Below are 13,834 nucleotides of genomic sequence, written 5' to 3' on the forward strand. Positions count from 1 at the left end.
TTCTTTATCCTCATCATCCCAAGGGAAGCTGAAATGCATTCTTGTGGACAAAAGTTAATTACATTTTTATATGTGGTAAAATATGTTAGTGTATGCAGTAGATTGTTTAAATCCTTGACATGTAACATTAAGGGGAAAATAAATATTTGTGACTTGTGATTAATTTCCACTGCTAAATTCCTTCAATTATGCATATTGATGATACTATGCCTTTTCATGAGCAGCAAAAACATATCCTAGAATTTCTAGTTGCATTTTATCTCTAAACCCCATCTTTTTATAAGCATCGTAAATCATGATGGTAGGAATAATAATACAACAAATTAATTTTGTAACCTTATACATGTAAGGACATACTTTCATTTGTCTCTTTCATTTGCCAGCTTTGGGTAGATCTGCTGAACTACTGGGGTTGGACTCTACACAGCTAACTGAAGCATTGACACAGAGGTCAATGATACTCAGGGGAGAAGAAATCTTAACACCTCTTAGTATACAACAGGTAAAGACATCTCAGTTTTGACCTGTTTTTAGGGTCTGGTAAATATATGGCTTGATCTCAAGTCCAGGTAAGTCATTGGTCACTCAGGAACAGGAGCTTAGTGCATTCATCAGCATTGCTATGAAAATATATAACGTATGGTTTTTGGGAAGGGTATAATTGGACTTTTAGAAATCTGTATAGACCCCATCCTCCCATTCTGTACAGGGCTTGTAGCTTGGCTCTTGTTATTCTTATTAATCCTGCTTGTTTGCCATGAGACCAGTGCTGCTTAACATCTTTGTTGGCAACATGGGCAGAGGAACTGAATACACCCTCAGCAGGTTTGCTGACAAGACCAAGCTGTGTGATGTAGTCGACACACTGGAGGGAAGGGATGCCATCCAGAGAGATCTTGACAGGCTTAAGAGGTGAGCCCATGCCAACCTCGTGGAGCTCGTTAAGGCTAAGTGCAAGGTCCTACACTTGGGTCAGGCAATCCCGAGCACAATTATGGGTTGGGCAGAGAATCGAATGAGAATAGCCCCAGGGAGAAGAAGCTGGGGATGCCAGTTGATGAGAAGCTCAACATCAGCCAGCAATGTGCACTTGCAGCCCAGAAAGCCAACTGTGTCCTGGCCTGCATCAAAGGAAGCATGGCCAGTAGGTCAGGGGAGATGATTCTGCCTCTCTGCTGTAGTGAGACCCCACCTGGAGTACTGTGTCAAGTTCTGGAGCCCCCTACACAGGAAGGATATTGAGCTGTTGGAGTGAGTCCAGAGGAGGGCCATAAAGATGATCAGAGAGCTGGAGCACCTCTGCTATGAAGACAGGCTGAGAGAGTTGTGGTTGTTTAGCCTGGAGAAGAGAAGGCTCCAGGGAGACCTTATAGGAGCCTTCCAATGCCTGAAGAGGCCTACAGGAAAGCTAGGGAGGGACTTTTTATGTGTGTAGCAATAAGATTAGAGGGAAGGGCCTTACACTGAAAGAGGGTAGATTAGTTTAGATTTTAGGAAGAAATTTTTTAGTATGAGGGTGACACTGGAACAAGTTGCCCAGGGAAGTTGTGGAAGCCTCTTCCCTAGAAGTGTTCAAGGCCAGGATGGATGGGCCTTGGAGAAACCTGGTCTAATGGGAGGTGTCTCTGCCCATGCAAGGTGTTGGAACTAGATGATCTTTAAGGTCCTTTCCAACCCAAACCATTCCATGATATTTTTCATGATGGGTGCTTGTGCCAGGTGGGCATTTTTTAAAACTTTCAGAATAAATAATTTAATTTACAAGAAGGGCATTAGAAATAGGTATATAGAACATTATGCTTACCTCTACAAATGGGTAAATGGAGGTTTTATTTCCTACCCTTCTCTTTTATTCCTCCACACCCTAAGTTATAATTTCCTAGTTTTTTAGTGTGTTAACCTTGAAATGTCATTTTAAAGCCACATAGGTATACAGCTGTTACAACCTACACTGTTTGAGCTTAAATCATGGTGCTCTGTAACTCTTAGTATAATTGCTGCCAAGGTACACAGGAATACTAACCTGCTTGTATTATACATTTCTGCATGCTGTGCAAAGGATATGTTGACGAGCAAAGTCTGGTAAGTTCTTGGTTACAGGGGTAGCTGATGTGTTGTGTATCCTTTCTTTAATGCAGGCAATAGACAGCAGAGATTCTATGGCTATGGCACTTTACTCTCAGTGTTTTGCTTGGGTCATTAAGAAAATCAACAGCAGAATCAGGAGCAAGGAAGACTTCAGGTCCATTGGCATTTTGGACATATTTGGATTTGAAAACTTTGAGGTAGGTTTAAAAGTTTGTTCAAGTGGATTGTCTGATATTTAAGCTTCGTTGTTCTACATATCTTTGTCATATTCACTGGAACTAGATTGTTAAACGTGTTATGACTTACACCAGTTCCCTGTTTGCAAAGTAAAAATACTTGGCATGTGCATTTTTGAAAATTTCTTGTCTCTTTAGGTAAACCGTTTTGAGCAGTTCAATATTAACTATGCAAATGAAAAGCTTCAAGAATATTTCAACAAGCACATATTTTCCCTGGAACAACTGGAATACAGCAGGTGAGTGATATGGATGAAATCTGAAAGATTTTTGAAAATAGCAGTATTCACTTGAAATTTGAGTTCCCAGCTACCTTAGCTTCCTTTGAAAATCTCCATCTGGAGCTGCTTGGTTTTTTAAAAGCAAGCTGAAATTGATGTAATTTTAGAGATAAATACATCAGCTCCTCCTATTTCTGTATTTAAAATAATTTTGTCATGGTTGTCAATAAAAGAGGTCTTCCTTATTTTCCTTAGGGAAGGACTAATTTGGGAGGATATTGACTGGACAGACAATGGAGAGTGCTTGGATCTTATTGAGAAGGTAATAAAGAACTTGCTATCGGTACCTAGTTCTAGTTTTTGTTCTGAAGTAATACGCCTTTAAAACATTTGCCAACACAAAGAACAAGTGAAGAGAATGTTGGATCTTCAATTTTTAAATAATGAACTTCTGATCAGACCATTTTCATGCATGGAAATCTTGTAGAGTATATAGTAAGCTCAGGATATGTATCTTTCTTTGTAGTAACTTTTAACAGTGTATGATGATATACAAAGGCAATACTTGGAGATGTTTAAAAAGAGAAGAAAGAGGGAGCAGAAAGAATGACAATATCTTGCTTCTGTAATGCCTGTTCATGGGATGCGGGTAATCTTCATTTGTTGCCCACCAATTTTTACTTAATCCATAGTTTTGTTTGTGTTCTGATTGGTACTAAAGGAACATGTAAAAGAGCAGGAAATTTCTGCAGAGTTATTGATAGGAACACTAATTGTGAGGGGCAGATGAGGTCCAAGTTCACTGCATAGAAAATATAACTCTGCTGAGTGACAAATCCGAAGTTATATACCATTTCATCCATGTTCACCTCTGCCAGCAGTACAGGTGGGCTGCATGAGTTTATCTCTGTAGCAGGGTGTGGGGCTGCAGGGGTTTAGACAACAATCCAGCTGCTGGGACGTGACTGCAGTCAGGACAGTGGGGTTTGTCAGGAGTTGCTCGGGGCCAATGGGAAGTGGCTTATTAAAATGTCCACCTGGAGAACTGTGTTTTTCTGAGAGACTGTATCAACCTGCAGCTTGCTGGACACACTAATTAACTGCAGGGTACCTTGCTTTGTTTACCACCTCTTCTAATATGCAAAGTAGGGAACATCAAAGGAAATTACACAGGGGCATATGCAAAGCAAAGGGAGGTTGTGTTTCACGCAGTGCATAGTTAAAAGTAGTTGAAGTGTATCTTTTGCTGTGCCCCACAGCACAGTGGGTACTAAAGTTTGCATTGGTTCAACAACTAAGTAGATCATTTTATGGAAGAAAAATTTATAAAAGGCTGTTTACACAAACCCTTTAGGTTTAAGGGACTCCTATCATTGGAGATCTTGGAGGCTGGGGATATATTCTGGGACAATGTCATTGTATGTGTCTAAAAAACTGCCTACATCAGAACTGTTGCTTCTTTTAGTAGCTTCTTATTCATTGTTTTGCCCAGGTGTCGTATCCTTTATGTTTCAAAAGGAGTGTTACCAGAAAAGCAGGATTGCAGTCCTCCATGAGAGTGGGAATTTAGTCATGTATGGGTGGTTTTGCACCTCTCTGCAGACAAAAACTTCCAAAGATTATTCCAAACCAGGGACAAGCACCTGTGTCCATCTGTACACTAATTCATCTTATGCCTCTTACTCTTCCAGAAACTAGGGCTGCTGGCACTCATCAATGAAGAGAGCCATTTTCCTCAAGCTACTGACTCCACCTTACTGGAAAAGTTGAATACCCAGCATGCTGTATGTGATGTTTTGCTCCTGTTTTCAGTGCAAATTGTGGAGGGTTTCTTTGCTTCAGTAGAAATTCATGGTTCAATTATATGGGTGAATAGAGTAGAGGCTGACTCAGTTATCTGGAGGAGCATACCCTCATTACTGTTCAGTTAAAGGTTCTGTATTGGTGAATAAACCAAACTCTGCCCTTAGAGCTCTGACAGCCTGCAGTAACTCAGATTGCTTAGATCTTTGTTTTCCCTTGGTTTAATGAATATTCACCTTGATGTCACTTCCTGAAAGGTTACTGTTTCCTCTGTCAAGATTAATGTTACCTTTGTGATTCTAGAACTATTTTTGAGAGTTTCTGGGATACAAGCATAGCTACCAGTCTTGGTAACTGCCGGTTTCAGACAGAGCCTTCTTTTTCAAAGTGCCTTTAATAGATGGTTCTGCCAGATGGGTCCAGGTTTAGTTTAATGCCTTTTTAGATGCTATAAATCTGTTATTACTGCATTTGAAGCAGCCCAGACTAACAAATCCTATTATCATTGTAAGTTGGTTGTTTGCTTTTGGAGCACTAATCTTCTGGGGAGTTCACTGGAAGACAGTGGTTTGTTAAGGTCTGAGTTGAGAGGGTAATATGACCCTTTGTATCATTCCGCTCCCTGATCCCCTTCCCCAAATATTTTTCTCTTTTCTTTCCTCTCCAATTAGAACAATCCTTTTTATGTAAAACCAAGAGTTGCCGTTCACAACTTTGGAGTGAAGCACTACGCTGGGGAGGTAATTTTCTTTATTTGCTGAAATTATTCCAAACAGTTTTCATTAGCTTAATTTTTCCCTGGGGCTGCTCAAAATTAACTAAAGCACTTTGTTTCCTCAGCACTTTTTACAGTGCCTCTCTTGTGAGAGGCGCTTGCTACTTGGCTTGTTGTTTGAACCAGCTCTGTTTCCTTCTAGGTCCAGTATGATGTCAGGGGGATCTTGGAGAAGAACAGAGACACTTTCAGAGACGATCTCCTGAACTTGTTACGTGAAAGCAGGTATGTTTCTGCGATTTTTGTTTAGGACATGTTTAAGGATTGTTGTATCACCTAGTTGTACTGAAGTTAAAAAATGCTGGATGTTGCTTAGCATCAGACATTGACAGTGTTGAAATGAGCATAGAAGAAATACCATAGGTGCTTATAAGCAGATCTGACTGAAATAGTTTCTCACAAAGTCAAGTTTACTCACATTGTACAGTACCTCATTCCTGTTCAGACAGGGGATTGCTAGAGAGAGCTCACTTGCTACTCAGTGGTGGGTAAGGATGCTGAAAGCTAGTGATGGTTTTTAACTGTTTCAGGGTGCCTCATAGGCAGTGTGCATGCATGGCTTTTTCCTTCACGTTCAGCCCAGTTTGCTTGTATTTCTGGCATTCCCTGATTTGATTGAAAGCTTAGTGTCAGGGACCTACCACAGTTCAAGTTGCCGGATAGTAATTGCTTCAGAGGGAGAATTTCTAGAACGATTTATGTTACTGAAAGCCTGGGCTTGAGTGTCTTCAGTACCTGTGTGCCTCCTGTCACTCTGCTGTGTGAGGTCTCAGAATCCTTACAGTGGTGCCCTGTGAGCCCAGGTGGTACCGTGTCCCTTTCGGTAGGCATATTCTTGAGACTCCAGGACACAAACGGGTGAAAGAAGAGGATGGAGCTGAGCCCAGGTGTTACTGTCTCAGCTGTTGCCCTCACCCATCCTGTCCAGTCCTCCTGCCTTGCTGTGAGAGTTGCTTGTTGGTAAATCCCTTAAGCTCATCTGTGCAGGGGAAACAGTTAATAAGCATTTCCCTCTCCATGTTGTTTGTTGTGGTTTTGTGACACATTTGATGTAAGATCTGTCAATTGAAGTATATAGGTGAAAGTAATAAATGAGTTAAAGCTGCTGGGCCTGGTTTTGCTTCAGCATTGACATCTGTCTGGAGCTCAAGTTAAAAGGTCTGTGCCTCTGTAAAGTGGTCAGAGGAGGAAACCTGAGTGATAGGGTAGAAAACAGCATACACAGCTGGTATCTGAAAGTGAGGCTCATGTTGGGGGTTGTCTTATGTTATGGCCCCAAACAAGCTGGAAGTCTTGTTTTTCAGTCTTTGTTCAGGTACAGTTCCCATTACGGTCAGCTGGAGTTTTGGTTGAGTGAGTGAAATAAAATGCAGTAAGGACTCTAGGGCTTCACACTTCGTTTCCCTAATGATGTACTGGGAGTGAAATAGAAAGAACATCCTGGTTTTGTTTTGCTTTGTTTTGTTTTGGTTTTTCTCCCTTCCATAACTTCTGTAAAGGCAAAATCTATTGCTCATTAAAGATTATAGAGAAAATCAACAGACATCGATCAAGGAGCTGTTTTCTGAGGGACAGTGCTTTCTTTGCATTCTACAGTGGCAGACCTCCTAGTCTGTTAAGATGTACTTCAGTAATATTTTTATTCTTTCCTATTTCAGTCTTGACTTCATCTATGATCTATTTGAACACGTTTCAAGTCGCAACAGTCAAGACACTCTTAAATGTGGAAGCAAGCACCGAAAACCCACTGTCAGTCTCCAGTTCAAGGTTAGTTAATGTGTCTTCTCTGCTCTGTAGCTAATCAGTGATAGATAAACCTTGTTCAGCAAAGAACAGTTGCAGATTAAAACAGGCAAAATTTCAGCATCAAAACATTGCTGTGTCTTCTGTGAAACCGCACTTACTAATCAACTAATTGGCTAGCTTCATGCAGACACTACCCTTCACATCACACCATCCACAGAGAACTCCTATTGCTTTCCACTTGCTTATTTGTCTTTATTTTAAAGCTTATCCATTAAGTTGATCTCTCTCATCCTAGTTTTTCTTTCTAATCTAAAACTGGCCAGAAAACAGCACAAAGCCTTACAGCCGTGCCTTTATGCTAAGAAGAGTAAGCACTGCATAAATACCTCATTAAGGTGTTGCCTTGCTTTTTAACTTAAAGTTTGGGAGCAGTTTCATTAAACCACTTTTTTATGAGGCTTTGTAGCTCTCCCATCAAAAATGGCAACAAATTAAAATCTAGCATAAAGTCTATCTGAAAATTATTAAAAGAGAAAGATTGGCACGAAACTTTTTCTAAATTGCATGAGTACAAGTCTGGATTAGTTGTCTTTCATTTTGTTTGAATTAATATACATTTGCACCTTTCATTCACTTTTTTTTTAAAAAAGGAGCAGACTCAAACCCCTTGAGGGCAGATTTTATCCTAATAGACTATAGCTAAGTGTTGGACAGAACAGCAAGGGGTGTATGCTGGGGCACATATGGTGTCTTTTATTAAAAACACTGGTGTTATATTCCCTGGACAGCTTGCTTTGTGCTACCATCACTTGTCTCAGACAATACCCCCTTCTTGTAGTGAGGTGGTGTCATTTGCTAGCTCTCTGGGACAGGAGAAGGTACTGGGGGATAACAGAAGGTACTGTTTCCACTTAGTCATATGTACCTGTGCAAAGTAGACCTCTAGAATGTTACTGCATAAGGATTGATCGTAATGTTATGCACACTGTGCAAGGTAGAACATAATGTAGAGTTCCTTCTCTTCTCTGTCAGGGTCCCTCGACAACATAAAGCTTGATAAAACATTAAATCAAAACATTGCTGCCTCTTATCTACAGCTGCAGTAACTGACTGTTAACCAGCCGGGCTGCTTTACAAGAGGTTGACCTTCGTATCCTGCCATCCCCAAAGATTTAAGTTGGTTGGTTTTTTTTATGTTTTAAGCCTTCCAGGGATTAGTCCATCTCATTTCAACTGAAGATAAGAACTTTGCCTCCGCAGTTTTATTCTCATGATAGGTTGGTTAACTCTTCTTTTTATTTGACAGCCTGCTGAATATGGGCCTGGGGCTGCTCGCAGAAGAGCTGAGGTTACATACCATCTGTTTCAGCCCATTGCTTAAAGCAGGGCAAATTTCAGATTAGCTTGTCATCTGACAGTGACTTAGAGGCGTGCAGCACTGTGCAGAATCTGCCTGTCTGTACCACAGATGAATGTGAAAACAGGCTAACCCATTTTTGTTCAGACTGACCAACTTTTCCAGTTTCTGTAAGTAGTAGCCTGTGTTGAGAGCATTGGCGTAGTTGTCCATAAATGTTGCAATGTTCACACAGCTTTGATACAGATGAAGCCTTTACTTTTTGAAGCTGTAAATATTTGTCTTTGTGTCTTCTGGCTGTTCAGTGTTTGCTGCCCTTGACTCCTGGTCCCTAGGCTGGCAAAGGCAAACAAACGAAGGACTATCATTTATGTTCCCAGTCACTTCACCATTTGTTCCCTTTACTTTGTACCAACTCCTGTGCACAGCCACAACTCTGCCTGTTGCCTTTATCCCTTCATTATCAGGAAAGCCCTTGGTTTAAAGCAAGATTTTGGTTTAAAGCAAGATTTAGGTTTAAAACAAGATAAAGCCCAGATTAAAGTAAGAATTTGTTCTAACAGACTGCCATTGGCAGTTTTGTTCCAAAATACATGGTAGGACACACAGTGTTTCTCCTTTAAAAAGTGAATTTTCTGTCTCCTTGGCTTCCTGCTCTGTATTCTCTCTCTTGCCTGGCATGCAGTGCCACCTTTAAGGGGTGAAACATCATCATTGCAAGCTTTCCAGGCTCTTCACAGCATTGGCTTCTCTCCTATAGTAATTTCTATCTCTGCAAAGTAAATGCAAAATTTCAGTTAAAATGGTTTATCATACTTAATGATACAGAATGACACAAGTTGGAATAAGGTATGGAATGATGGCTCAGGCAAGAAAGGGGCGGAGGTGTAATTAAAGCAATAATCATAAAAGGACTGAGGGATTTTTGTGATTTTTATCTCCAGGCAACGGATCAGACCACTGATAGTCTAATGTGTATTGGGTCATTCAGAGTTCTAAAACTAGGGAAAAAAACATGTTTTCTTCCATGTTGGCTTTTTTTTTAGCTGAAGCTTATAATTTCTCTTTTTATTTTTAAATGCAATTACCTGTCACATAAAATAACTGTGACTCTGTCTGTTTAATGCTGTTAATAAGATGTGTTTTCTTTACCACTCAATCCTCTATGCAATTTTTGCTAATTTCGGGAGGGGGGCATTTTAAAACCCTAGTATTGGTAACGCAATGTCTACTGTATTCTAGAGCAACACTTTTTTTCAGAAATGTTTAATATTTTTTCTACCCTCTTCTTGACTTATGTGTATTATCAGAATGTCCTTTTATAAAGAAACTCTGAGACCGCAAAGGAGAGAGGATCTTCCTGTGTACAAAATGCTGCTGATAGCAGAAAAAATGAAAAATGAGTTGGTGTTGGGTGGTTGAAATAAAAAGATGATATCTGGGTTTGAGAACATTTTGCTTTTACCTTAGTCCCTTTATCCTTCCTTTTGACCTTATCAAGTTGAGCAATTTGGGAAGTGGATCCTAAGTCTTAACCAGTTATCCAGAAGATCCCTGAAACAGTGATTTTCCAGTTTGGTGTTTCCTTGTGAACAGTGTTCTTCCTATCACTGTGAAACAGCCATGTCTTGATTAGAAGGGCCTGTGGAAGAAACTAATATGCATGTATCGATTCTGTAGGTTTTGAAGCAAGAGCTTACATGGTGGAGTCATTTCTGGTGTGTACCACTAGGTGTTGCAGTTTAGATACGGCCTGCAGTGCTCAGCTACAAGAGCTTTTGCTGGGGCACTTTGCTGGTACAAAAAGTCAGCTTGTGAAGTGCTGTCTTCTTTCTACCTGTGTTTTAGGAATCTCTTCATTCTTTAATGGCGACGCTGAGTTCTTCAAATCCCTTCTTTGTTCGGTGCATCAAACCCAACGTGCAGAAGGTAAGTTTTAAATTGCGCCCATCTTCTCTATACATCTCAGGCCTAATTTTTCACTGCCTGTTTGGTTATTTACCTCTGTGTGAAGGAGAGGGTGGTGTTCTACACTGACTGTGTAAAAGGCTCTACCAGGTGAAGGCACTGGGAAAGACTTGATTTTTTGGCATGTGGGCCGTGTCTTTGGACACCTTTTTAATAGTCATTGCTCACAGCTCTGGGTAATGATTGGCTCAATGGATGGTTATAAAAGGAAGGTGGAAAGCTATGCTGCATGTTTGACAGCTCTGTGAGCCTTTTTAGGAAGAAAATGTCAAAACTGCAAAGTTTGTTTTAAACAAAAGCATAACAAAACTGTTGTGAATGACCAGTTGTCAATCAGACTCTTAGTCTTTCAATTTATATACAGTTCTAGCTGTCTTCATGCTGGCTGTTTTGTTCTCTTTCAGAGTTAAGTTTTTTAAGCAGATATGGAAACTAAGGCTTAAAGTATCAGTTTGCCTTTTGAGTCACAAATAATGAAAGAGACCATCAAGATTTATTTAGATATGGAAGGCTCTCTAGAAATGAAGCAGTAAGGGTCTAATAGTTGCTGAAGTCAAGTATTGTCAGCCCAGTCCTGATATTCTGGATTTTTTACTTTATAAACTGTGATTCAGGTATGGTCTGCTTATGTAAAAGATGCAGCAGGCAGAGGTACTAATGAATCTGGTTCATGGTTTTCAAGTGGCAATTTAGAGACAGGTGACTTTGCTATAAATCCAGTTACATTTTTCTGGGATGGCTGGCTAATCAGGACACTAACACACAAAACCTGGTGTATTTCATTGCCATTTTTTGTGTTATATGGATGGTTTATCTTTGACTTTCGGTGCCAGTGTTTACGTTTCTAACCGTTCACTTGTGCAGTGTTACTCGTGGTGTGTAAAATAGCATGCAGATCGATGGTACCTTAGCAAGAAGGAACAGCCTGGAAGCGAATAAGACCTGATTTATATGTCTGAATCATTTGGTGCTGCGAGGTGTGCAGCCAGCAGGTAGCCAAACCCACATGGTTGGCAGCACTGTGGCCAGCAGCTGGGGTCTGTGAGCTTCTGTGTGTAGCAAAGCTCCTGGTCACTGAGGGAGGGCAGTTTTGAAAGGCTTGTTTTCTTCCCTGTTCCCTTTTCTGCTTGGGAGCCCCATCATCTTTATAAAGCCCACCTGCTGCCACCAGAGTGTAAGAAGAATTTCAATAACTAGCACGTTTTCCTCATTTGTCCTTTTGCATCCCAGTAAAGCTCATCTCACAGAATCACAGAATTGCTGGAGTTGGAAGGGGCCTCTAGAGATCATCTAGTCCAACTCTCCCACTGAAGTAGGATAACCTAGAGCGCTTTACTCAGGACTGTATCCAGGCGAATTTTCAATATCTCCAGAGAAGGAGACTCCACAACCCTCCCAAGCAGCCTGTTCCAGTGCTCTGTCACCCTCATAGTAAAGAAGTTTTTCCTTATATTTAAATGGAACTTCCTGTGTTTCAGCTTGTGCCTGTTGCCCCTCATCCTGTCACTGGGAACTACTGAAAAGAGTCTGGCTCCATCCTCCCTGCACTCACCCTTTAGATACTTCCAGGGTCTCCCCTCAGCCTTCTCATCTCCAGACTAAAGAGTCCCAGCTGTTTCAGCCTTTCCTCATAAGAGAGATGCTCCAATCCCCCAGTCGTCTTCGTCACTCTCCTCTGGACTCTCTCCAGTAGCTTCCTGTCTCGCTTGGAGAGTCTAGTCCAGTCTAGAACTGGATGCAGGATTCCAGCTGTGGCGTCACCAGGGCAGAGTAGAGGGGCAGAATGACCTGTCTTGACTTACTGGCCACACTTCTTTTATGCAACCTAGGATTCCACTGGCCTTCTTGGCAACAAAGGGCACATTTCTGACTCATGGATAGTTTATTGTCTATCAGGACTCCAAGATCCTTCTCCACTGAACTGCTTTCCAGCACATCCACCCCTAACCTATGTTGGTGCAAGGGGTTCTTTCTCCCCAGGTGCAGGACCCTATATTTGCTCCTATTGAACCTCATGAGGTTCTTCCCTGCCCAGCTCTCCAGCCTGTCCAGGTCACTCTGGATGGCAGCACAGCCCTCTGGAGAGTCAGCCACCCTTCCCAGTTTTGTAGCATAAGTGAACTTGCTGAGGTTACACTCTGTCCCATCATCCAGGTCATTGATGAACATGTTGAACAAGTTGGACCGAGTATTGGCCCCTGGGGGACACCACTGATTACTGGCCTCCCACTCGACCCTGATTGTTGATCACCACCCTCTGAGATCTCCACAGTACCAAAGTCACAAGGATTTGTCATGATTGATGCAAGAACCAGGCACTGTTGCATTTCCATAGCAAGGAAAATGGAGTTCCCACTGCATGCTCCCTGTTGCTCTACCAGTCTTTTCCCACTAGAATGCTCCATCCCTGACAAATTTGGCATATACTACTGTATCTGCATATATATTTTACTGTTATTAAAACAAAGTTTTTACAGTATTATCAACTGTGCAACCAGAAGGAGCTTGAGTCAGCCTCAGTCACAGGAAGCCATGTCTTAATGGCAGGAGTGCATGAAGGAACAAAAAGACAATCCCTTCCAAAGCGTGTATGAAATGTCACCGAAATCTCACACAGAAACATTTGTCCTTGTTTTTAATTTGCTTTAATTTGATTGTAACTTTAACTTGATCCAATGCTTTTACCAAATAAGAAGTTCTATTTGAAGAACAAGAGTAGAGAAAAGGGTCACACAGTTTCCCTGTTGTAACTGGTTGGGTAGAAGACTTGGTGGAAAATGAGAAGGAAAGCCATATATAATTCTTGTCATTGGCATTTGTCACTCATGGAAGTGTTCTCAAAACACATCTTTGGGATTCACTGTTGTCATTTTTGTCTGCTGTGCACTGCTCTCTGCTTCCCCCTACCCCATGTCTCACAGACACAGTGATTTTCTGTGCCAGTATTGGGACATTGTTGGTATGGCTCCTTCTGCAATGGTGCAGGTACAGGAACAGGCACATGAATGGCATTTGGCTTCTATGTAGCTCAGCTGGATTCTGTGGATGCCCATCACATTAAACATTTCATAGTTTATCCTGTCACACAACTTGTTGCTTCTTTTCAGTTAGACAAAGGAAAAGAAGGTGAGTCAGTTTGCATAAGTCTGCAGCAGCACGGCTCAGACATGTTAGCTGTGCATGGGCTACCAGGGATTACCACATGTGTGACTCACTGTGCAGGGTTGGTTAGAAACATTGCTGCTTGAAACATTTGAATGAGCCACTGAAATGGAGTAAATGGGATTGAAAGAGAGTAAAAATCTTAAGGGAGCATTTTCCTCTGTTTTTTCTGCTAATACATTCTTCACTCTATGGTGACAGTGATATGGAATGATAAAATGTCACTCTTCAAAAACTGCTCGCCAAATAAATAATATGAATGAAAGAGGTTTTAAGTGCTTTTTGGAAATATGCTGCATTAAAGACAAGCTGCACCAGAGAGACTTGGCAAGGAGAGAGCAGAAGTTGTGTTACCAGGATCAAAACCTCTCAAGCTACTCATTGCTCTATGGTCAGCTACAAATAGGTGGCAGACCTACTGGGAAGCATCCTCTGTAACTTTGGACAGGAGGAGGTGATGCTCAAGAGCAGTTTTACT

General features: G+C 41.3%; 1 protein-coding gene across 1 annotated transcript in view; it reads left to right on the forward strand.

Annotated features, from left to right (window-relative positions):
• The window catches only part of MYO10 (myosin X), a 167,277-nt gene that overhangs the window by 98,824 nt on the left and 54,619 nt on the right, over positions 1-13,834 (forward strand). Inside the window, exons 11-19 of the mRNA XM_051610362.1 lie at positions 384-502; positions 2,139-2,285; positions 2,463-2,563; positions 2,801-2,867; positions 4,237-4,329; positions 5,020-5,088; positions 5,266-5,348; positions 6,782-6,890; positions 10,075-10,155. Coding sequence (XP_051466322.1) covers positions 384-502; positions 2,139-2,285; positions 2,463-2,563; positions 2,801-2,867; positions 4,237-4,329; positions 5,020-5,088; positions 5,266-5,348; positions 6,782-6,890; positions 10,075-10,155 — 869 coding nt within the window. The remainder of the gene's footprint in view (positions 1-383; positions 503-2,138; positions 2,286-2,462; positions 2,564-2,800; positions 2,868-4,236; positions 4,330-5,019; positions 5,089-5,265; positions 5,349-6,781; positions 6,891-10,074; positions 10,156-13,834) is intronic.

Source organism: Apus apus, chromosome 2 (assembly GCF_020740795.1).
Source record: "Apus apus isolate bApuApu2 chromosome 2, bApuApu2.pri.cur, whole genome shotgun sequence".
Lineage (NCBI taxonomy): Eukaryota > Metazoa > Chordata > Aves > Apodiformes > Apodidae > Apus > Apus apus.